This window comes from Labeo rohita, chromosome 1 (assembly GCF_022985175.1).
Source record: "Labeo rohita strain BAU-BD-2019 chromosome 1, IGBB_LRoh.1.0, whole genome shotgun sequence".
Classification (NCBI taxonomy): domain Eukaryota; kingdom Metazoa; phylum Chordata; class Actinopteri; order Cypriniformes; family Cyprinidae; genus Labeo; species Labeo rohita.
In genome coordinates, this window is record NC_066869.1 from 26,349,613 (window position 1) to 26,375,520 (window position 25,908).

The 25,908-nt window shown below is 37.5% G+C and overlaps 1 protein-coding gene across 4 annotated transcripts in view; it reads left to right on the plus strand.

Annotated features, from left to right (window-relative positions):
* The window catches only part of znf827 (zinc finger protein 827), a 93,720-nt gene that overhangs the window by 33,724 nt on the left and 34,088 nt on the right, over nt 1–25,908 (plus strand). For all 4 annotated transcript variants that reach the window (XM_051119780.1, XM_051120571.1, XM_051122138.1 and 1 more), the window contains exon 5: nt 8,836–9,063. In XM_051119780.1, the coding sequence (XP_050975737.1) occupies nt 8,836–9,063 (228 nt within the window). The remainder of the gene's footprint in view (nt 1–8,835; nt 9,064–25,908) is intronic.

A 25,908-nucleotide genomic window follows, 5' to 3' on the forward strand; every position in this document is an offset into this window, starting at 1 on the left:
GTAATTTTTCATCATTTCTCCTTATGGCATTTCATTTAGTTTAATATTGCTGTTTATGAATGAATATTGATATATCAGTCAAGGCTGGCTAAAAAAGATTTTTCAATTTTCGATTCTCAGTTTACGAAACAATATTGATTCTTAAAACCCAACAATCGATTAGTCTAGCCTGTTTTCAGTTAATGAACAGAACATTGTAGCGCACCTCCCATCCAATTAATCGTAATAAGCTTTGTGCTTTGTTACTTTTAATATGAAAGTTTCAGATTTTAAATTCTGCCCATTTTAGTACAATATTCAAATGATAAATACTGTTTTGGCGCTGTTTAATGTGGAGTGACAGATCACTGTAGCGCCTCAGTTCAGCAGAAGCTGCAGCATGAAACTCGCATGAACTGATCATCTCCTCCGGTTTAACCAGTTACAGCATGAAATAAACATGAATAAACAATCTAAGGTATGTTAAAACAAAGAGTTCAACTAACTGAAATCTATAACCTGTCTCATGTAATAGCTCGCTCAGTGTTTCAGCCGTGGAAAGATTGTAAACAATGTCACATTTACCTCAGAAAAAACATATTTGTGACCATAAACTTGGTATTCAGCTAGAAAAAATAAATCTAGAGAGGAGCATTTTCATATTAATTTTAATTTTTTACTGTTCTTCAATATTTAATTTATGTTTGAATAAATCCGTCAAGTTTAATTTAAATGTTTATATTTTAAAATGAATTGGAGTACATATTATGTAAGTATAAATTATTCTGTTTGTTAACAAATTAGCTAATTTTAACCTACAATATTATAGTAATGTAAAACCAACTGACTTTCATGTATATTTCACAGCATTAGCTGAGAGATTTTTTTTCCTTGAGTAAATTTGGTATGTACTATAAAATAATCAGTGTTGAATCAAATCACATTGGAATTGAATTGCAAGCTTGTGAAGCATGATCAAATCATTAAATTTGTGTCAAAACCCAGCTCTAATATTGGTGGATATAAATAGATTTAAAGATTCTTGCATGAGCTATTGTAGAAAATTTGTGGAAAACATGCCTTGATTATTTTGACTAGATTTTTACTGTATATTATCCTATGTAATCTTGAATAGGTCCAAATTAGTGCTCCTAATTATGGAAAATATACCATTTCAGAACATTAAATGTCATGTAAAGAATAAAAATGTCAGAATTTTATTGTTCTAATCGCTCCACAGAACAGTAGAGGAAGTGTAATATGGAGATTAGAACATTTTTAACATGAATGCGAATATATGTATTTACTCACCCTCATGTCGTTCCAAACCTGTATGGCCTACTTTCTTCTGTGGAACATAAAAGAAGATATTTTGAGAAATGTCTATTTTTTGTCAATCCGTGAAAGTCAGTAGTTACTGACATTCTTCAAAATATCTTCTTTTTTGTTCCACAGAAGAAACAAAGTCACACGTGTTTGGAACAACATGTCTGATGAACTTACGCCTCAAATGGATGCAGCTGAAAGAATTTGCAGTTTATGTATCTTTGATACATCATTCTGACACTGTCACTATGGTTACATTTATATTTAAATTATGAAGATAATACAAGGTGCTTGACTTTATGTTCATTTTTATTTGTTCATACATGTAGTATTTGAGCCATTTTTGTGTGCTGTTATCCACCTTATTTTTCCCGTAAGAGTGGGCCATTTGTAAATTTAATGTGTCAGCCTTCCGGTGTCATTCGCTTCCAGCTATTTTTAGCTGTACAAAGCAACTCGTTTTGCTGCTTGATATCACAAACCGGTGTATCATACTATATTTTTTTAATGTATTATGTTAATCATAAAAACACTAGTTTGAGGGGCAAACATTTTTACCGTTTACTGCACTTTGTTATAGTTCTCATTATTTCACTACAGAGGTAAATGAATTGGAAGTCTCGCACATTCACTGAAAACGGCTTACTTCCGCGTTGAAAAGTAAGGTGGACGTGAACAGCACAATTTAAGAGTCACACCTGTTTGTTTGTACCTACTTTGCCAATCACGTACACTGGCTGTGTGAATGGATCTAGAAAGATGGCAGCCTCCACATGAGACCTCAAAAGTAGAAAAATTTATGCCAAAGATGATATGATGACAGGTCGGGATTTGAAAGATCAAGATCGGCACTTGGGATTACTCCTTTATGAAAGTCTAATAAAACAGTCAGTAAACAGAAAGTGCTCATTTTCATCGAGCTTAATTTTGGTATTTTGAAGACATTCATGCCTTATGAGGAAAAAAAACAAACTTGGCTGGCGGATTAAGCTGATAAATTATTCAGCGCTCTCTGTAACATGAATTCGAATGGAAATTTTGCTCTATTTTTAGCTGCAAACCGAAAGGTCACCAGAGTGGTGTGACTTTGTATCTCGGCGCTCACATCTCCAGCTTGTACTTTTCTGCATGTCTTCGAAAGAGAGGGCGCTTGTGTGCGGGTGCCGCACGCACTGTCCCTGTCTGATAGGACACGCGACCCGACACGCTCTTAATTAGAGGATGCCCTTCCAGGTGCTGACCGGACCACGCTAAGTCCGTCCGCTGACATCTGACTGGTGACATTTCCAGCCGGTGCCACCACATACACCACCCCCGCCGCCACCTCGTTCACCGCCTGCACTCTCCACGTGAAGGTCATAAACCCTCCCAATGGCTCCTGACGATCTTTACCTCGTAGTCGTGTCCTGTCCCTTAACCTGACTGTACCTTCGATGCTGTCGCGGATGCACGTCACCATTAATCAGAGTCATCGGAGTGAGGCGGTGGTCAGCTCGCGTAGATTGATGAGAAGAGTCAGCGGCGTTGTGGATGGTGTATGTTCTCGGGTTTGGGGTGGTGGGGAGATCAGATGACTGCTGTGGGGAGTGTGGCAAAGACAGGAGGGGTGAGTGATCACTGCTGATCTGTAAGAGAGATGAAAGGAGGAACGGTGAGAAAGGGAGGGAGGGAAGACGATGGGCAGGCACTTGCGTGGAAAAGACTGACAGAACAGGAGAGCAAGTGTGATACGGAGATCAGAGATGGGTAGAACAATTTTGACATTTGACATACAGTGTGTGTTAATGAATTTTAAAACATGGAAAAGGTGTGTTTGGAGTGAATGTCCACACAGTGATAGTAAAACCTAAAATCAGCTAGATTATAGGGACCAACCGAAGGTCTCCACAAGGACTGCTTTAAAGATGGAGCCTTTTCACATTTCTGGGGATTTCAGAGGTGGAAGTCACCATGAATGGAAACTATAACAAATATAACTGTTGTATTCCCTTTAAACTGGTTTTCTGTAAACAATATAACAAGTAAGAATATAAAAAGCTTTGGTAGATGTACAACGTAAAAGGGATAGTTCAACCAAAAATGAAAATTCTGTTATTAATTACTCACCCTCATGTCGTTCCAAATCCATAAGGCCTTTGTTCATCTTCGACAAATTAAGACATTTTTAATGAAATCTGAGAGCTTTCTGACCCTGCGTAGACAGCAATGCAACTGACAAGGTCAAGGGCCAGAAAGGTAGTAAGAGCATCCAGGGCTCTACGATTACTTTTCTATTTAGGAACACTTGTGTCAAACAGTCAAAATTTTAGGAGCACCTTCTAATCAATAATCAAAAATTCTGATCAAACATTAGCCTTCCCATTACGAGGTGATGTTTGACTCCTTAAAGTGATTTACAGGGGAATTTTGTTTTTGTTATGGCATTTTTCTAACTTTGTGTCATTTTAATGACATTTTTCAAAAATATATATATTTTAATCTTTTTAAAATTTCTAATTAAAACAGAATAATAAGTAAAATAAGTTACAAATCAAATGAAATCAGTATTAACAAAATTGTTTTGTACTACAGAGGTGGCATAGAAGAGCACAAAAGTGGCTTGTAAGTGTATTTTCATGTGTTTAATGAGGCTCAGATGTGCAATCAAATTCATAAATTCATGTTGAGATTAATGTTTTAAATATAACATTTTGAATACAGAAATATTAAATGATTTAAATAACTGAAGAGATACTTAAAAATGAAACTAAATCTGCCAGTAGGTGGCGGCAAGTCACAGATTTAATTACTGAATCATTCATTCATTTGATTCGTTCGAACGGCTGATTCATTCAGGAATAAAGCAAGTGACTGCTTTTATGAATGGGGAACTGAATCATTGACTCACCAGATTCGTTTAAAAACGCACGTTCATTCATAAACTAAACAACACTGTGTTTGAATAGAGATGCGCAGCGGCTCAGTTGTGATTTGTTTTAGACTATTTTTGATGACGAAATAGAGCTAAATTAGGCAATAGTATATTGCCTGATTGTGTTGTATTAAAGGAGTCATCGGATGCAAACTTCACTTTTACGTGTTGTTTGAACATTAATGTGTGTTGGCAGTGTATGTACAAATTTGCCCTATAATGATAAAAATCCATGCAGTGGTTTTTAATTAATCTGTAAAAATAATATCCCCTTTTTCAAATTGAGCCATTCTCAGATACCTGTCGGTGTGGCGTCACACCAACAGAGGCCGCTCTGAGCGTCTTACCTCAGATCAGCTGTAACAGTCCGACCTCCATTGTTTCGATGCCGGAGCAGGGATGTAAATTAGACAAGAATATCTCTGATTGAGCAACTGAGGTGTTCTGTTGCTGGATGCAATAATGAACATAGTGGTCGTCATTTACTCCGGACATCTGATCCGCTGAAGATGTAGTGGATTACGTTTGTTTGTCAAGGGAATGCACCTCCCGATCTACATAAACGCGTCTATGTATGCGCGAATCATCGTGATCCAGCTTCACCTACAGTAGAAGTGAGTATACGTTTTTTTTATGAATCTCTGCAATCACCTTTCTTAATAACGTGCTAGTTAGCAAGTTTCGCGGCTAAGCGCAGATAAAGTAAATCTCTCAGAGCAGTTTGTCACTCCACAGAGAGAAGAGAGGGGGCGGGGCGAGCAGAGCTCATTTGCATTTAAAGGAACAATCCCTCAGAATGGGATGATTTTTGCAGAGCTCATTTTGATAAGGTAAAAAGGGTGTTGATTTACACAACCATTGAGAATTTTTAACCAAAGTAAATTATAGACTTTTCAATAAGACCCTAAAGAATCATATCAACTTGTGGAAAATGGGCATCCGATGACCCCTTTAAATCAATATCTCATTTACAAACTCTATTATAACAGTTCCATTATGATCAACGAAGCTCTCTGCACTGCACAATGAATCTCTTTATTTACACTCTCTCTACACTTTGTTTATGAAAGGATTCGTGAGATATGTCTGTGATACATTACGTTGCAAAAACATGTAGAAACGTTTGAATCTCCCCTCAGCGCAAACACAAATATGCTAAACGAGTTAGTCGCACATTCTCCACCATGTCTTTTACGCACGTTCACAAGAATATCACGACGCATGCAAATTAAATAGCTTAAATTGTGTTCCGAAGATGAACGAAGGTGCTATGGTTTTGGAACAACATGTGAGTTAGTAATTAATGACAAAATTTTCTCTTTTTGGTGAACTATCCCTTTAATAACTGTTAAAATGCATCTTCCCATTCTGTGAAAAGGCTCTGTGTCGCAATGAAATGAGTAATGGGAGATTTTTCTTCCATACTGTAATGTCTATTCTAGAGTTTATTCGTTGGATTGAGTCAGATCTGGATGCGATTTTGAGGTCAGTAGTAATACAGTGGCAATTTTAAGCAGACTACTAGAAATGATCAGAGTGAGAAACTGTTTTCACCGGAAGATCGACTTATGACATTTTGAGTAAAAAAGTTGCCCAACTGAACAAAAATCAATTACTGAGCAAGTACATAAAGTTTCGTTGAAAATGGTCTCTTTACCTTGCCCTGATTCACTACTATAAGCTTGATTTATAATTCAAGGTATTGTGTAGGATTTGTCAGGAAATGTCAGTTACATTTATCTTTGGTTACGTCATGTTGGTAAACATTAAGAAAAAGTTGTTTTTTTTTAATGTAGTTCTGGTTCAGGTTTTATCTATATTGTGAGGAACAAATGTTCCTAAAAGGTTATTAAAACCTGAAATCACATGCATTGTGTTTACCAGCCAACACTGTCCACAAGGAGAATGGTTTAATGAACTTACTAAATCATGTTTTGATTAAAATCTAAAACTAAAAGAAAGGAATCCACACACCTAGTCAGATTGCAAATTCAAAAGAGGCACAACACAAGGCTTTCAGTCTGATCCACTGTGCACTTTCACGTTTTTCTATGCAAAAATAATTATAATAAAATGAATTTGAAATACATTTCATGCAAAGTATAAACAGCACAATACAAATACATTTACATATTATGTACTTAATAAAAAAATACTGAACTGGTGTACTTAAAGTCTGCTAAATTGAAGCATCTAATTTTGTGCTGAAAACACTTTTAATTGTGTGGAATTAGTGCTGAAGCCCAACTAAAGATATACTGAAGTATATTTGATTGTGCTAAAGAGTACACTTTAAATATCCTGCATTTAAAGACCGATATTATTGAAGGATCATACAATCCTTATCAGTAGTGACATTAAAACACATTTTAGGCTTAATATTGAAAAAAGGTGCATTAGTAGTAGTTCTCCAAATAAAGTTTAATCATAATTTTTATATCAAGTTTCAAGCGATATGTCAGTAAATATGTTAATAGATTAGAACTTAGTATAAAATAAATGTATTTTAAATATATTACTTTTTACTAGGGTATACATTTTGTACTACAACCTGTCACTTCAACTCATTTGACTGTACCTTTATTTTGCATAGTAGCTGTGTAGCTTATGTACGCTACTGTTCAAACACTGAAAGAAATTATTCAACATTTGACTGATCTTTAAATTTCACAATATTACTGTTTTTACGGTATTTTTGATTAAATAGATGTTGCGTTTGGGAATGTAAGAGACTGCTTTAAAAATATGTTTAAAAAAATCTTACTGACAACAAACTTTTTGAACGGTAGTGTATGTTTTTGGCATGAAAAAAAAAATCTTTTTTTAATTAAAATGTACCAATTAAAAAAAAACAGCAATAGAGGGGAAATAGAATTCCAACAGCATTTTAGTGCCACGTAAAAAAAAAAAATAATAAAAAGATTATGAGATTAAAGTCGTAATATTTTGAGAATAAAGTCGAAATATTATGAGAATAAAGTTGAAATATTATGAGAATAAAGTTGAAATATTATGAGAATGAAGTCTAAATACTATGAGAATAAAGTTGAAACATTACGAGAATTTTTCATTTAATTTTTTTTTTTTTTTTTTTAATTTTTACTTTAAGAGCATTGGGAGCACAGGGAGTCTCAGATTGCAAATTCTGTCTGTTTTATAGTAGAATACAAACAATATGTCTATTATAATACTGTGTTTTTCACGCTCTTTAATGTGGCATGAAAGATCTTTGTATTTGCCTCAGTTTAAGTGGCATGTGTATCAGTCATCTTTCCGATTACAATAATGAGACATTTGTTTCATTAAATTAGGCTGTGCTGGGTTTTTTTTCATGCCTTCTGATGTTCCTTTCACTTTTATCTTGCTATAAACTTGAATTTGAAAGCAAACAGAATTTGAAAGCTGTGTTATATTAAAAAGTCTGTGCACGTGCTTGGACGCACAATATTCCAATAAATTCCGGTGACCTGGCAACTTCTCCCGGTGCTCCCAGTCCGGGCCATTTTCATGTGCAATGTAGGCTATACTCTCAGAACATTGTAACTTTAATTTCTACGATTTAAATTTTCGAAACATTTCGACTTTATTCTCTAACAATTTCAGCTTCAGTTTTGAAATATTTCGACTTTATTTTCGTAGTATTTCAACTTTATTCTTGTAGTATTTCAACTTTTTTTCTCGAAATATTACGACTTCAATCTCGTAATCTTAGAATTTTTTATTTTTTTTTAAGTGGTACTAAAAGGCTGTCATAGAAAATACTGTTAGAGCATAAAAACACCAGAACATGAGTATAAAATCAACAGAAGTCATCACCGTTATAGAAAAACAAACATGTGTTTGTGTCGGAAAGAACCAGTGGCCTGTGTTCTGTTCCTGGCACTGATAAGAAGGGGCTCCATGTCTTAATATTAATTATTCATTGAAGCCTGATTAGAAATGGCCCACTTTTACAGCATATTGAGTGAGAAAAGAAATGTGTTTTAATCACATCTGAACTGGGCAGAAATGTATCATCACCAATCACTTTCTGTCTAATTACAGACAGTCAGCAAAAACACAGTCTTAGATGTTCACACTGTTAGATGATTCAGAAAGAACACTGTCCATATTTTCCATAAAACCGCCTGTAAAATTGTTTCCGCTGGGCTTTCGGTCTAGGCCAGAAGGCTCATCATGTCCACCGAATTTGAAAGACAATTTAGCCTAATCTATTTATCTTGTCTTCTCAAAAGGTTTACGTTCTTCTAACATGGAGCCAAAACTAGACTGCTAACCAAATAATTATTAACAGAACCAAATACTAAACCCTCCAAAATTATCCTCTACATTGATTCAGACTTAACTAAACTAACAAACCATAATGTTTGGATATCTTATTTTAAAGAGATAGTTTAGTCAGAAAGGACATCTCTGTCATTATGTATTATTCCAAACAATACAGTGTTATTTTATCTGCAAAAAAACATAATTTTATGCTATCCCATGTCGTCTTCAGCTATCATACGGCTTAAGAAGACTTGGAATACAGTCACATACACTTAAACCTTGCCGTCAACAAAAACATGGGCTTCAGGACTGTTTTTAAAACTCTTGTTTCTCTTTTTCTTGCCCCACAGCAGCGAACCAGAAGGAGGCCCTAAAGGGTCCATTCTGTGTCAAGGAGGAGCCCCAGGCGGAAGAGCCCCTAAGCTCTCAGAGGGGACCAAGCTATAGCTTCTGCCAAGAAGGACCCCCAGGGTCCACCAAGCCACGAGAGGAGGGGAGCCCGATGTTGGGCAAGAGCAGCCTGCTCAGCCAGGACATCAACGTCAAAGTGGCCTCTGAACTGCTTATGAAGCTCTCAGGTCAGCAGATGTATTTTGGTGCATCCACTCATGTGTGTGTGTGTGAGTATTTTCAGTCTTGAATTCAGGAATGCTGTTGAGGAAACTCAAAGGCCAGAGGATTGAGTGAGTGGGTGCGTGTGTTTCTTTTCTTTTTTTTTTCCGACACATTGCTAAGGTCATATTTAGAAGACCCTTAATGCAACAGTTATAGAATAAGCTAAAGTTTGTATATTTGCATCATAAGTATGTCTATACATTATGTAAAACGCTGTCAGGTCATAAAATCCAGTGGTCGTTTTTATTCGCTTGTGTTTGTCTGTAAATTTTGTCTTTGTTTCTTTCTTTCTTTTGCACTTCCTCTGTCTCTCTGACTTGCTGCTGTCCATTCCACTCACTCATGTGTTCTGGGCAGAAGGAATAGGGTCAATTCCTTTTCATGTTGTTCAGTCAATGTGCTTTTTATCCTGGGCAGTCCTCTGCCAAAATAAACCCATTGATTGCTGTTTTGGGCCGCTGGTCCAATCTTTATTTGAACTCTACAATATAAGGGGATTGAAAAAGTTCAGGTCTAAAAAGTATTCTGTGTTGATCCATTTTGTGTACACTTTTGTGTTTAAATGAGGTTGAAATGGACTCACCACCACAAAGATGCAACTTTATTTGTGAAAAAAAAAATGCTTTATTGATAAGAAAGAAAAGAGAGTGTGTAAAATAATGGAGTGAAGGCGGCCAAAAATGATAGTGTTGCGAGCCAGACTTGAACTTGCGTAAGGTCGGGCATACACTGCGATGCACTCCGATTTTGAGCCGAATTCTGACTTGTGCAACTCTTTTTTGGAGTCTTGAGCTTTGTCGTGCATCTTTTGCTGTGCAGTGTACAGGAGGATCCGAGTGCCGATTAATATCTTCCAAGCAGCAATCGGATGATTGGATGAGCTTCTGACAGGATTTTTAGTCACCCCTCATGAGGTTATCGCACAGTTGAAGCAGAGCATCATCATTTGTAAGCTCTTTCAGTAGCTGTGGTTGACCAAAAGCCTCAAAAGCATCAGGGCTAAAGTGGAGAGAACAAAGACGCAGGTTTTTTAGGATGTTTTATTCATCAACAGACATCTTGCCATTCTTTTCTCCTCTTATTATTGCTAGGAAAGCAGTCACTTCTCTTGTTGCCTTTTGACTGTGCAATGTGGCATTGTGTCTATATTTTATTTTCCAAGTTGTGTATTCCGAGTTGTGTTGCAGAAATAGAGTAGCTCAGTGCCGGTAGCTCACGGAGTGCAACTGTTCTGCATACTCAAAATAATGGTGCCCCCCAAAGCACAAGATATGTAAATAACGATATGGATTTTTAAAATAACATAAATCTTTCATGGGTTTTCTACTACATATTTTAGTAAGAGATGTCATTTATGTTACATTAAGTCATTCTAGTCTTAGGTTCCCTTCAAAAGTCCAGTTGTGAGTAGTGTTGTCAAAAGTACCAACTTAAGTACTAGTCAGTACTGAAATTTTAAAAATGTCCATATCCCGCTAAGACAGAACACGTCTTTGCATCTAAAATGCGAGACAGCGCTCAGGAATGGTTTTAAAAAAAAGTTGCCATCAAATACAAAAGTTGTCATGCCAACCTGCTACTATAAACAAAAGCTTGCAATGCTTGCCCTGCCTTCGTGGTCTTCTGATTGGTCCACTGTTTTGACATTGATGAGTGGCACTGCACATTAAAGTTTAAATTTTGTTAACTTGACACGGCATCTTAAACGTGGCACTCACATGCGAGGCATGAGCGCAACTGTCATACGCGTCCGTATAGCGCCGACTACACATGCGGCAGTAAATTTTTAATGGGAAAGTATTAACAGGATTAAAAAAATGAAATGACCAACATGGGAAACTTTTTTTTTTACCATTTTTGCATTTTTTGTGACAGGACAGTTGAGATTTGACAAGAAGTGAGTAGGAGAGAGAGACGGGGATGGGATGGGAAAGGTCCACGAGGCAGGATTCGAACTCGAGACAGCGAAAGCGTAACAACGCCATATGTTGGCGCACTGCCAACAAGGCTATTGGCGCCGACCAACATGGGAAAATTACATTGGTAGGAGGTTCTGAATTTCGGTTCCAATTACTTTTTGATTAATCATCCAGCCCTACGTGAAACTACAAGAAAAAAAAGTAGGACAGGACTTGATTTTGTCCATTTGGACTTGATTGAATTTTCCTCATTTGCTAATTGTGGTGATTGTTTAAGTGACAGCTTGCTAATAGGTAAAGAGTTTATTTTCTTAAAATGTGTTTCGCGAACAGCTGTGTCTGCGGAGCTTTTGAAAGTGTAATCAACCACGGATGAGTGTGAATGGATGAGTTTGACACCTAGGGCCAGTTTTACTAACAGCTTGCGTCAGCGCAAACCATCTTTTGGTGGTAAAATAGTACTGTCAGGATTTACAGTAAAGAATTAACACCGAAAAGGCTGGACACAGTTATTTTTCCGCCTTACCTTATTGAATTTGTAGGTGTTTCCCTTTCAGACGCAAAATTTATGGGAGGAGAGTATTAAAATGAATTTTCTAAAATAGTTCCGGTCCTTGATTCTGATTGGTTGAGATGCGTTCAAAGCTGTTGTAAATTACTCTACAAATATACACCTTTGTTTACGTCTGTGTGTTGCTCAACAATTTTGTTGCAACCACAACTGTTTCTAAGGAACTACATTGTTTGGTGGAAGAATAATGTTTTTATTAATATCATTACACTTTATTTGCTCTGTTTTATTTAGTGAAATCCTACTATGTATATGGAATAACCGTTTTATAAAAGCAATAAGCCCCATGAAGCTGTGGTTTACAGTGAATTTAAAACAGCTAAGGGGGTTTTAGGCACTCAGCTTCGCAACACGCTTCACTAACATTTGCGTTTGTCAAATTTGCGCCATTCTGTAACGCCCAAAAAAAGCATGTCTTAAAGCAGGGGGTAATGTGCGCTGCTCTTGGTAGATTACAATGGTCATTATGTAAATGATCTGGCTGTGCCTGTGTTCTTCAATGTGCGCATTGTTAGTAAATCACACAGAATTTTCCCCTCCCATCGGCGCTTTTATGGAATTGCACTCTAACACTAATTTGCCCTGTTTAGTAAAACTGGCCCCTTAGTGGACTCTCCTCTTTTAGAAACGTTCTCCTTTTGCATGTGCTGTTGTACACACAACGCCTGCGCAAACACAAAAATCGTTCGAACATTCGTTCGGATGTCCATGGACATGTCCTTACTGACGAAAATCACATTGCGGAATGTGCATGGCTGAAGTACACTTTGAGCTTTGTACTTTGTGAAAAACACTACAATATTTAATAAAAAGTAATTAATCCTTTTCAAAGTAACAGAAATAAGATAACATTTTCTTTTTTTTGTATAACCCCACAGTCCTTTATGCGTCTGATCTTGAGAAAATAATTGTGAGATCACAGAGGTGGGATTTTAGACGTGTTCGCAAGGTAATAAAAGAGCTGGAGAAGGAGACAGACAAACAGAAAATGAGTGAGAAAAGCACTTGTCAAAGAGAGAGAGAGCAAGATCTAGAGTAGTCCATTATAGAGGATGATAGGGAGTGATTCACTCTAAAGCAGCGTATTTGACGGGCACCACACACCAGCTGCTGCTGCTCCCTCCCCATGATGCCTTACACTTCAGCGTGACTCAGCCGCACCAAGAGAGAGCTGGTTTTAACACGTGTGCTTCCTGACTGCACAGCCCCAGGTCACGTTTCCCCAGAGAGTGAGTGAAAGTGTGCGCAGGAACTGGAGAACCAAGTCTTTGCGTACATGAGCATGGAAAGTAGTAAGACGTGAGAAAAGACCAAGTACGCTTCACTCACGTAATCACTGAGCGTTATGTGTGTGCGTAAAGCTCAGTGAGAGGTCTCCGTGACTTCCCACATCAAAACTCTCCATGTGCTACTACAAGCGAGAGCCTCTTTCCCGCTCACCCCACCTTCAGGATGTGTTTCCTCAGCCTCTCTCTCTCCCTCCGTCTCCAGAGGCCAGGAACAGGGACCAATTAGCCTGTTTGTTGTCAAGCTGAAGCAGTTTTACACGACATGGCCTCGCAGATCCGTCTCAGCGCGGCCACCGCGGCGTGCAGACATGCAACCAAGTGGATCTAAAGAGCCGCGCTCTGCTAGCTGCAGGCTGGGGATCAATGCCATGGAAACAATGACATCGTCTGTGGTCTTGTGTGTGATGCAGTGGTGCAGTCTTGAGAGGTCATTTGGGGGAAGGTCGTCTCCGTCTGGCTCATATGCTCATAAGCGGACTGCCCTGCTGACCGAGGATGTCTTGACAACCCCCTCGCTCTTCTTAAGGCCATCTAACGTGGCTTTACATGACATGCAATGTGGGTTGTGTACTGGAGTGGTTGTTTATAGTGACGTTTGGCACTGTCGTGCAAACCTCCGCAGACTGCGCACGCAAACTCACTGCGCTCAATGTTTATACTTGACATGCTCGCCATTGCGTTGTTTTCAAAAACAACGCTCGGCAATGCGGAATATCAGCTGAAATGGCAGTGAGGTAGAACTTTACATTCAGCTTTTGTGGTATGATATTATGTCCATATGAAGGCAGTTTCTACACTGAATGTGCACTTAAGCAATGAAGTTTAGCATTTTAGTGCTAATATTTAAGTGATATTAGCAAATCACTTTTAAACATGCATTAATAATAATTCTTACTAACTTGCCTGGCACAATCACCTTCAAACAGCCTTAACATAACAGCCATAACAGATGACAAAACCTGTCAATTCCTGCAAATTACAGAGCCCTCCACACGACAGAAGGGAAAAAACAAGATATATTGGCCATGTTGTTCCTACAAATGAATTTATTATCTTATTTAGTTAAATTGTAGCCACATTGTATTACATCATTCCCACATGGCAATTATTTAAAGGGATAGTTTAGTCAGAAATGTCAATTCTGTCGCCCACTTCATTCCAAATCCATAAGACTTTGATTCATCATTGAAAATTAAAGGATTAGTTCACCCAAAAATGAAAATTGTGTCATTAATTACTCTCCCTCATGTTGTTCTAAAACCATAAGAACTTTTTCGTCTTCGGAACACTTAAGATATTTTAGAACCTCCACAGACAACAGCTTTTTGGCCCAGGAAGTTAGTAAGGACATCGATAAAATAGTTCTTGTGACATCAGTGGTTCAATTATAATGTTATGAAGCTATGAGAATACTGTTTGTGCTTTTTGTTTTACTTTTTGTTTTCTTGGCAAACAAAAAGTATTCTCGTAGCTACATAACATTGGACTGTTGTCACATGGACTATTTTATTGATGTTCTTACTAGAGCTGCCCCCCTAATAGTCCACTAACTGTTAGAGGCTTGGTCGACCAAAATTTTATTAGTCGCTTAGTCGCAGAAAAACAATTCTACAGGAAGTGGCGAAGTCACAAAGTCCGTGACGGACAGATCATTATCGGCTGGTCTATGTGATAATATTGGGCAATCATTCATCGACCTCAAATATGGCTTTTAATCTGAAATATGTAAGTAGTAGCAACTTTACATAGCCTCTCAATCTAAGAAAAATGTGCGCTATTGAAATGTTCACTGCATGACAGATGGAGGTGCTGGTGCGCTCACTTGCTCTTAAAATTCTCATTCATTATTCATTAAAATGCTTCATCATACTCAGTCATTTTTGCGCATACAGATAAGAGTAATACATCTTTCGAATCTGTGAAGAGTCTACTTTTATTTGTGTGCATTTACAATAACTAAGAAATGTTGTGCTTTTGTAAAATAATTAAAGCAATGTCGTCTTGATCTCTGTGAACTTGAGCGCAAAACTTCATGTACACTTGCCTTACAGACATGAAAAATATATCTATAGAGATTAAAATGTCTACTTTATAAATTAACCAATTTAAAGAGAAAACAAATATTCCCAGATTACGTAATCCATATGAAACATGGATACAGGTGCATCACTACTGCATCAGTGTCCCCGACTTATCTCTTAAGCCGAAAACAAAGAAAGCGCTAGTTTATCAATAAATTATTACAGCATTATTGCATTCTCCTTGCTGTTTGTCCCAGACACAATTATAATTATTATATCTGCTGGTGTACTGTGGCAAGCTTTTTTTTTAGTGCACTTGAGCGCTTATTAGGCTATGTAGGCAACTAAAGGCTTATTATTATGATTTATGTGGTTTATTAATATATGTGCAACTAATAGTCAACTAATGCTTAAAATGAACGACTACTAGTCGACCAGAAAAATCTTTAGTCAATTGTCTGTCTATTGCTTTGTCAGAAAGCTCTCGGATTTCATCAGAAATATCTTAATTTGTGTTATAAAGATAAACAAACATCTCACGGGTTACATCTTACAGGTATAACATACATTAAAACACCCATAGAAGATCTATACAGGTGGAGCTGGGGAAGGTGGAGGGTTTCTGAAGCGCACTGCAACTGCTACAGCAAGCACTAGCCAAGTATTTGAATGTTGAGCAGCAAGCTCATTGGCTGCTGATGCGAAAAGAAACCAATCAGCTGCGCCATTAGAGTTAGAACCTATCGTCCTGCGCCATCTAGAGTTTTTATAACAGAACTTTGTATTTGAAGAGTTCAGATGCAAAAATCCATCTGACGTCTTTCTTTAAAAAATGCATTTTTATCAGGCTCAGATGTATAGGTTTCTATGTAAGTACTGGTATTCTGATTGGGCTGAGGCTGGTATTTTAGCGAGTTTGAAGAAAAGGTATTTGATGGACGTATAATATGTGTCGAGAGCATTCACTCAGTATCATTATCTCATTTTTGACCGAGATGGCTTTTAGCTGGTTTTGCATCTGAACTCTTCATTTATACATTTTAATACTTAATTAAATCTGCTTGTTAGTATGCATATTATTAGCATATTGGTTGTTTATTAGTACTTATAAAGCAGTTAAATGCCTTATCTTGCATGGCCATATTTTAAATCCCTTAATCCTACACTTAAATCCACTTAACAACTATCCTACTAACAATTAAGGAGGAAATTAGGAGTTTATTGAGGGAAAACTCTTAATTAATAGTAAATATGTGTTTCCTACACTAAAGTGTTACCAAAAAATTACTACCAACCAGTCCTATGTGTGTACTCAACTCAACAGGCAGACCAAATTGTACATACTGTAGTTCTTCTCTGCCACAGAAGTACAAATGCATCTGCTCATGTACCTTCACGATACTTATCTCTAGGTTGCTCCCGAGGGATTGTCCATGTGATTAATGGTCCCAAGTTCATGGTCCCATTGTTTGAAAGTTACCGAAAAATGATAAACCTGACCACTGGCTCTGGTTGGCTTGTAGCGATTTGGTCTTAAGCACTGACAAGACATCAGTATAAAATTGTTGTTAGTTTGTTTCATGGTGTGGATAGCAGCTTTCCCGGTTTGAGGTGTTGCATCACACGATTTAAAGTAGGTCACCTCCCCCACCCACCCCCCCATCAAACCAGTTAACAATGTGTCGACTTCCCCCACATCTGTTTGATGGTAGCTGTTTGCATCCTGGGGCTAATTACCACTGCCGTGTTAGTCCCTCCGCACTGATGGTTCCTGGGTTTCAACAGATGGACCCTGATGCGGCGCTGCACCAGGGGGCACACAGGACCTAAGAGAGGACTGCCATCCTCTCATCCTCCACAGCGCAACCTGTATTTGTTCCTACCAATACAGATACATCCAATTGCAGCTTTTTCTCAGGGGGATTATTTCTTGACCTGGTCATCTCTTCCTTTTCTCTGCCAGGTTCTTGGTCTTTTTTTTTGTTTTACCCAAAGCCAATTAGAGGCATCATCACAGAGCTCAGGAGTAAGACAACATGAGCCATGCCAGCCAGAGATGCTGCGGTAGGTGGCTGGGTAGCCATGACCTCAAAAATCCCACCTCAGAATCATACTCCAATGAGGTGAAATTAGTTAAAAAATTTAGAACTGATTACTCAAAAAAATATGTTTTGACAGCGGATGGCCTTCAATAGAAAAGCGATGACCATTTTTTTCAGTGTTGTAAATGTCTACAGTGGAAAGGGTTATTAAAAACTTCTTATTGACTAGCGCAGTGGTTCTCAAATGGTGGAATTCCTTTAGGCAGTACACAGGATGACCCTGAACATTTGCACTATTAAAATATATGTATATATTGAAAAATATTTAGTATTTTTGTACTTAAAGGGATAGTTCACCTTAAAAAAAATTAAATCACCTCATGATTTACTTACCCTCAAGCATCCTAGGTGTATATGACTTTCATGGCTTACATTCCTTACAATTGGAGTTATATTGAAAAATGTCCTGGCACTTTCAAGCTTTATAATAGCAGTGAATGGCTGTTGAGATTTTTTAATAAAGTGCAATGATAGCATAAGGAGCACTTTTTAATAATGGATGGATGCACTTTAATGAACTTCAAAAATCTCACCATCCATTCACTGCCATTATAAAGCTTGGAAGAGGCAGAATATTTTTTTAATATAACTCTGATGGTATTTGTAGAAGAAGAAAGTCATATACACCTAGGCTATCTTATGGGTGAGTTAACTGTGGGGTAATCTTAATTTTTGGGTGAACTATGCCTTTAAGTGATTTTATCACCAATATATTACTTGTTTTTATAAACATATTTAAATGGTATATTTTTTACATTTGCATCTGTTCAACTCATGCATAGCCCTATTTTTAAATTGGCAGAGCAGGATGTGAATAGATTAAATGATGGTCTGACCGCACTGACATGTCTATTTTATTCCTGTGCCATATTAAGAAACAGCTAAAACTGAGGCAATCAACAAAAAGGAGAGATATTATTGTTTGCCCTTAAAGTCTTGAGAGCTGCTGAGCGGTCTGTTTTTGACTCACTGATAAACTCTGGATGCAGCACTGTTTTGACCATGATATCAATAAAACCAGACAGTTCAAGTACTTTTAAACAGACGGGCAAGGTTTTAAAATTCTGCTGCTTTAAATTAATAAAAATATTTATTTATTAAGTATTAGTATTTTAGAGCTGGAGAACCTGTAAATGTTTTTAAGGGCTCTTGTACTGCGAAGGGCCTATCAAGGGTTGAGGCTCATGCAGCAGCACTATGATGTTATGACATTGCTTACATTCCTTAAGCTTAAACTTAAAAAGATTTCTATTTGACCAATGTGGAAATCTTTTGATTTTGGTTTGAGAGATCATTGATAATGCTCGCCTGAATGGTGATACTTGGAACAGAACCTCTGGATGTTCCAAAGGAAGTCCTGTATAGTTTAGGGTTGTGGCATGAAACGCTGAAAATCATAAATGTGCCACATTGACCAAAGACGTTCATTTGGATGTGTGCATATTTCAGTAATTATTAAGAAATGGCACAGTTTGAATGCAAGAACATTTAATAACCCTCCAACAGAGTAATTGACAGATATTCTTTACAAATGGGCCTGATTTAGCCCATAATAGTTCTCTTGAAAAATGAACCCATGGATTATGCATAATAATAGGAACATTGTAAGTGTGACAGTAATTATGTTGATGAAGGTTGGATTTGTTGATTGTGGATTCCTTACAAAGGTTTGGCTTTAAGGCTGTAAAAAAGATTCATTTATTGCCCCTATTATGCCATTTTTAAGGTTCCTAATATTGTTTTGGGAGTCTCCTATGATAGGTTTACATGCATGCAAGATGCAAAAACACCTTCATTTTCTCAAAATATGCATTTAAGGGTTAGTTCACCCAAAAATAAAAATTCTGTCATTAATTACTCACCCCCATGTTGTCCCAAACCTGTAAGAACTTCATTCATCGTTGGAACACAAATTAAGATATTTTTGATGAATCCGAGAGCTTTCTGACCCTGCATAGACAGCAAGGGTCCTGCCACGTTCGAGGCCCAGAAAGGTACCAAAAACATCAATAAAAAAAGTCCATGTGACATCAGTGGATCAATCTGAATTTTATGAAGCTATGGGAATACTTTTTGTGTGCAAAAAACAAAAATAACTTTATTCAACAATTCTTCTCCTCTGTGTCAGCCTAGCGCCATTTTGGAGAGTGTCACGGCATGCGTGCTCTACGTCAGCAGCTTGCGTTGTTTACATGTGAGGAAAGCGTCGTGATACTCTACGAAACCTACGAACATTCTGTGATTTTCATTTTTAAAAAAATGCACAAAGTTTTGCTTTACCTGAATTATGCTTCAAGATTACTAACTGAAGTTAGGGTATGTTGAAAAACTCCAATCGTGTTTTCTCCCTCGACTTCAAAAATCATTTCAAAATCACCCTGCATCGCTGCAGAAGTACCGACCCAGTCTTTGCAAAGTGAACATGCAAAGAAGATCAAACACCCTTAACAAAAAAGGTAAAACAGCGATCTAGGACGATTTTAAAGTTGAAGCAGAACATGAGATGGGAATTTTTCGACAAACCCTAACTGTCATGAACCGGAAAAAAACAGTTCAGGCAGAGCGAGACAAGATGAGCGTTTGACATTAAAAAGTATATAAACTGTATTATTTTTATGAAAATAACCAATCGTTTTGCTAGATAAGACCCTTTTTCCTCAGCTGGGTTCTAAGATTTAGTCTCTCTAAACCCCTCCTTTCTGTGAGCCTACTCTGCTCTGATTGGTCAGATTGCCCAGTCTGTTGTGATTGTTCTACTGCGTACATTGCGTGTCATTGCCAGAGTTACATATTTCAAGCAATACAAAATATAAACATCTATTACGATACACTCACACGAGACATCAGCGTCGATGCTTGATGGAGGGCGTGTCTGAAGCTTGTTGCTGACGCGACCGCCAACATATTAGTTTTCTGGTGTTGCATGAACCCAACTGGCTGGCGTCTGCAGCAGACTATTGCATAAGACATTCTAGTTGCCAGACGTCTGCAATGGTGATTAAAAAGTTTAAAAGTTTTTACTTTCTGCCAAGCAACGCCAGTGACGCAACACAATGGACCCACAATTCATTTTAGCAATGCTTAACGTCGCTCTATTCTAAGTAAACGAGAGGCGTTGACGCCGACGCCCCGTGTGAATATACCGTTATTTATCATACTTAAAGGTTGTGATTCAGTGGAGCCAGGTTGTTTAAATAAACTGTTTACTGAGCCATCTTTCATGAGAAAGTGTTGATGATGAACTTCCTGAAATTAGAGAAGCAGTCATTAGTAAAATGACATGTTTGAAGGCGGGTCAAGTTGTTTGTGGCCAGCCAACGTAGAACATAGTTGGTAATTATACAAATATGTTACCCCGTGATGTGTAGCCATCATGGAAGTGAGATTTGAATTATTAACTTACTCACGATTTTGGCTATAAAGAATAACTTTATTTATCGTGTACTTTCAGCTTGACAACTTTGCAGATTGGTTACATTTACAAAAAGGTACATTACACACTTAATGAAAGGCAATACTGGAAAAAGCACTTTAAAAAGGTTTTAACGTACATTGTCAAACAGCTAACTAGCACTATCACACTAACCTTCTCCGAGAGCTTGCATTTCTCAATTCATCACCATGCCTGTTGAAAATATCCAACCCAAAAAAGAAATATATCCCCCAGACAAGGATGTTGGGCGAGTAGACCATCCTCACCTATCCCCAGCTTAAAAGATTTTCCCCAGCTGTATTTTACAACTGCAGAAAGACAGCCTTTTCACCAATCTAGAGTGCAGATACTCCTCCCCATGAAACTAAACCACTGTGAAGCCTGCACAGCCATTTGACCATTTCCTGCATCACACACAACTCAGCATCCCTCCAGTAGCCTCTTCAGGGGCATGTGGAGCACTGATTCTCTCTCGCTTTCGCTCTCCAACTGAGGTGAGCGTTGCATCATGATGTGTTGAATTATTGAGAGGCTGTTCGGCCGCTGGTCTGGGATCAGCTCTCCCTTGTCTCTTTGTGGGCTGCGGTTGCTCTGGACCTCTTTGAAGCGGCTGAACTCTTCACCTCGTGTCTAAGCGGGTCATCCTTTCCGTCGGGCCAGAGGAGACGTAGTACAGAATGACAACCTCGTTCTCTATCTTTCTCCTCCACCTCCATCTCACCCTCTCTTTTTTTTCTTCCTCTTCACCTTAGCTTTTCTTCCAGTGCATCTGCCCCTCTGATGCATGTCTTTTTACATTATTTTTTTATATATATATATATATATATATATATATATATACACACACACAATTAAAAATAAAACAATAAATGTTAAATAATAAAATAGATGTTTTAAAAATATATAAAAATGGAAAATTTCAAAGAAAAAATTTCTCTTCCTCATTTCTCTGCTCCCCTCCTCTTTCCTATTTGCATCTTTTCTGTGCATCGGTTTCCTTTCTCCCTCATTGTCTCTCTCTCTCTCTCTCTCTCTCTCTCTCTCTCTCACTGTTTCACCTCCAAATTCACATTCTCAGGCTACTGTACAGTGCATCAAAGTGCATGTGACAAGTGGGGTTTGCATGTGTTGAATGACTAATGCTCTGAGGCTGTCAGATTGTTTAGTATGCCAAACGGATGCGGTGGGAACGATGGTTGATTCATGCCTTTATTGTCTAAATGAGGGTGAAGTTTGCAGCGCTTGTCTTTGTCACCAACCTTCAGCAGCTTCTTATATGACGCCTCAGAGATGTTTGACGTAGAAATACTGGTGGGTGAATGCAGTCACATAATATAATTATAGGTAGTTGACATGACATGCTTTTGTCAAGCTGGCATGTCGTGTGGTGTGACATGCTTTACGCTGTCTGAAGCTATTTTTAGTTTTCTTAATTTTATAGATAACTTTTGTTATACATGCACTTCCTTTGAGCCCAAATTAATTGAGAAACTGCATGCAATATTTATGTAAAAGCAAAAGGTGACCTAAAATAATGTGAATTTTCACCTAAAATCTTGATAATAATAATAATAAAAATGCATGGATATGTTTTGATGATTTTAAGGGTGGGTAATATTAAACATTTTATTTCTTGACACAATATAGATATTTTTTGTTAATTTCTTAAATGTCTTAATTTCTTAGAATAAGAACAGAAGCAAATTACAAATTAAAGAAAAAAATGCAAATTAAAAACAAAAGTTTTTCAGGTCCTCTGGTTTTAACAGTAGCATTACTGTCTTACAGTAGTAAGAAATACTACAGAATTTGAATAATCAAATCTAAAACTAAAGCACTTACAAAATCTTTTTAATTCACAGTTGTTTATACACTGGAGTTATTATTATCTCTGTGTTTACCTTGTGCTGAACAGTTTTAAAGTATTGAAGCCCATTTCCGCCACGCAAGAAAAAAATCATGCCTTAAAATGACTTTAATAGTCGTAATTACGAGATAAAAAAAAAAATCAAAATTATGACTTATAAACTCAAAATGATGAGATGAAGTCGAAAATATTACTATGACTTAAATCGAAATTATGACATAAATCGAAATTATGACTTAAATCAGAATTACGAGGTAAAAAGTTATAAAAGTAAAATTAGCAAGTAAGTCGTCAAAATTATTACTTTACAAGTCAAAATTGAATTCATAAACACATTTGTCACAGGATAGTAGTCTAATGATAAACGGGACATTCTACAGACAGTTACCACCAAAAAAATACATATAGTATTCAGATTATTAAAAATTATTTAATCCATGTTCTACCTTAAGAAAACCCTAATGTGCAACTCAGCACATTGCTTTCATATTCTGGGGTATATTATGCATGTCTGTAAATGTATCTGCTTTATTAAGGTGTGAATTGAACTTGGTCCTCCAAACTGCAAACCTTCCTCCAAACTTTGTTCATCTCTAGAACACAAATTAAGATATTTATGATGAAATCTGAGAGGTTTCTGACCCTGCACAGACAGCAACCCAACAGACACGTTCAAGGCCCAGAAAGGTAGTGAGGAAAATGTTAAAATTGTTCATCTGACATCAGTAGTTCAAACGTAATGTTATGCAGCTACGAGAATACTTTTCGTGCACAAAGAAAACAAAAATAATTACTTTATTCAACAATTTCTTTTCTTCTACGTCAGTCTTCGACGCATGTTCTCGACGCATGTTCATAACGCATGCAGCGTTATCCATTACCCCAATTTCGACTGGCATGTAAACACTTTAACCTATGCATGAGTGATATGTTACAAGAAAGCATCCTTTACTGTGGATTTAAGGGCACTCAGCCATAGTATTTTTTTTGTGTATTTTTTTTTCTTTTTAGAGGAGGAGGAAATATAATATACTCTCTGTATCTTTATTGACCTAAAAATGATAAAAATGTGTTCTCATCTCATACAAAAGAAAAAAAAAGTTGTAATGTCATAGAAACTGCAAATATCAGAGGGGAATATGAGTTTTGAACACATTTCCGCTGATATTTTGGAACACTCTGGTTTTAATGCTTTGTGAACATCATGTTGTGACGTCACTTAAAAAAATCTTGTAAAGGCAGTTTTCTGGCCCTGCCAGGTTATTGATTTTCATGTAGTCCAATGTCATGAGCTGATTTTTTTTATAGTTATTAACATATTGGTGTGCATGTAAACATGCTCACTGGTAAGAAACAGGGAAAGTCAGGACACAACCCAGATCAAACATGCATTTTTCACATGAGCACCAAAGCTTGATATGTCTGTAGCACATGCATCAGTCGCTAAGCCACAGCTTTGGTTTGCCTGTGTTTTCTATTTGTTTTCTGTAAATCTGCACTGGTGTATAACTCTCAAAGCTCACGAGAGGTTTAACAGGCAGGAATCTTTAATAGACCAGATGGCTAAACAGATAGTTGCCACTGGTCAACCTCGGTTTAACCTCCCTGCGCTTTGAGTGTGTGTATTGGAGTGCATGTGTGTTTGTTTATATTTTCCTTTCTGTATTTGCACATTTATTTACTCATGATAATTTGCATATCTAACACACTGGCTATTTTAGATGCTTTCAAAACATTGCTGATTAGGGTTGCGCTCTCTTCCTCATAGTGACCCGCTCTCTATATCAGTCTTTTTTTTTACATACGTTTGTACAAATGCATTTAAAAGCAGTTACTGACGTCACTGAACCCAAGGCGAGAGTGCACTGCTCTGTGCGTGTGTTGTGAGACTGCGTGTCCCCTAAATGACCCCGGCCCTCAATCTGGCTCCAGGCACTTTATTAAGGGATTAACGGGCTAGTGGTTGTCAGTGTCCCCGTGTGCCATTGCCTCCTCCAGCTCCTGACACCTGGGCACACTACTGACCCCACCACCCCCCCACATACACATACACTCGTACACACTGTAAACATACACTGTATTCACACACAATCTAGGTCAGAGCCAGACAACAACACTCCAACAGACCCTGCCCAATAACGCTCGCTGTTAACGGGAGGGGTTGAGGTCACCCGGCCTACCCACAATCTCCTGCTCCCTCGTCTCCGGCCAGACTAAATTCATATGATTACGCCCCCTCGGCCTCCCTCCCCAGCTGTCTGATCAAGCGTGGTCACCCCTGAGAAACATATGCCATCTACCGCTCAGCTGTACATACTGTCAGACGTCTGATCTGATAAGAGGAACAGACTAAACGTTTTTCTACCCTCCTTTTTGCTCCAGTCTAAACTAGAGAGCGGACCTCTTTGTTTTTCTATATCAGAAAGGCTGAGTGAGTTTACAAGAGCTGGTTTTCATTAAAAGAGCTGTGGCGTTTCTATGAGCTCACTGACTGTCTGTCTTTTTTGTCTTGTCGTGGCGCTTAGGCTAACCATAGAAAGTTCTTGAAACTTTTAGAAGTTTGTAAATGTACTGCTTTTGTGCTTTACACCACAGCACTTTATAACTGCAAATGTGCAAAAACAAACTCACTAGCTATCTGGCTTAATTTGTGCCAAAGTTCTGGAATTTGTTCGATTTGCACAAATTAGATTTTCTGGTTCATTTTTTTAAAGAGATGGACTAAGAATTGATTGTGTTGGGAAGAGGTCTTTGGCTTTTTGTGCTCTTTCTATTTGACTTTGGCTTGGCCTAGAGCAGGGAGTAAGAAAAAAACATTCTGAGTCATTTTGACCAGATTTCAAACCCTTTTTTTTAAAAGCCAAATTATAGACATCTGCTTCAGCTTTAACCGCCTTTGGTAAAAGCCTTATCTCAATGATGCCCTTGTCTCTGTAGCAGTTTAAAACTTAAATGAGTCAACAAGGCTTAAATTTAAATATGTTTCACATGACAGTGAGTTGACGTTTGTGCTTCCTTTGGCCATGGGGCTTATGGGTTACAAAGTGTTGCTTCTTGGTTTTGTATAATGCAATAAATATGTGCTTACCAGGTCATTGGTTTACATTACTGTACCTAGATGTGGCTCGGGTCCTTTACTCACTACCATTCTACACTTTTTTTTTTTTTTTTTTTTTCTTAAGAAATTCATACTTTCCTTCAGCAACAATGCATTAAATTGTTAAAAAGTAACGGTAAAGGCTTTTTTAATGTTACTACTTCAAATAAATACTGCACTTTTAAATTTTTTACACAGAGATTCTTGAAAAAAAATATTGTAACATTGTTTCCTCAAAAATGTTAAGCACCACAGCTGTTTTTTTAACATTAATAATAATAAGCAGTGTTTCTAGAGCAGCAAATCAGCATATCAGAATGATTTCTTAAGGATCATGTGACACTGAAGACTGGAGAAATGTGAGCCTGGACCACAAAACCAGTCATAAGTCGCACGGTATATTTGTAGCAATAGCCAACGATACACTGTATCGGTCAATATTTTATGCCAAAAATCATTAGGATATTAAGTAAAGATCATGTTCCATGAAGATATTTTGTAAATTTCCT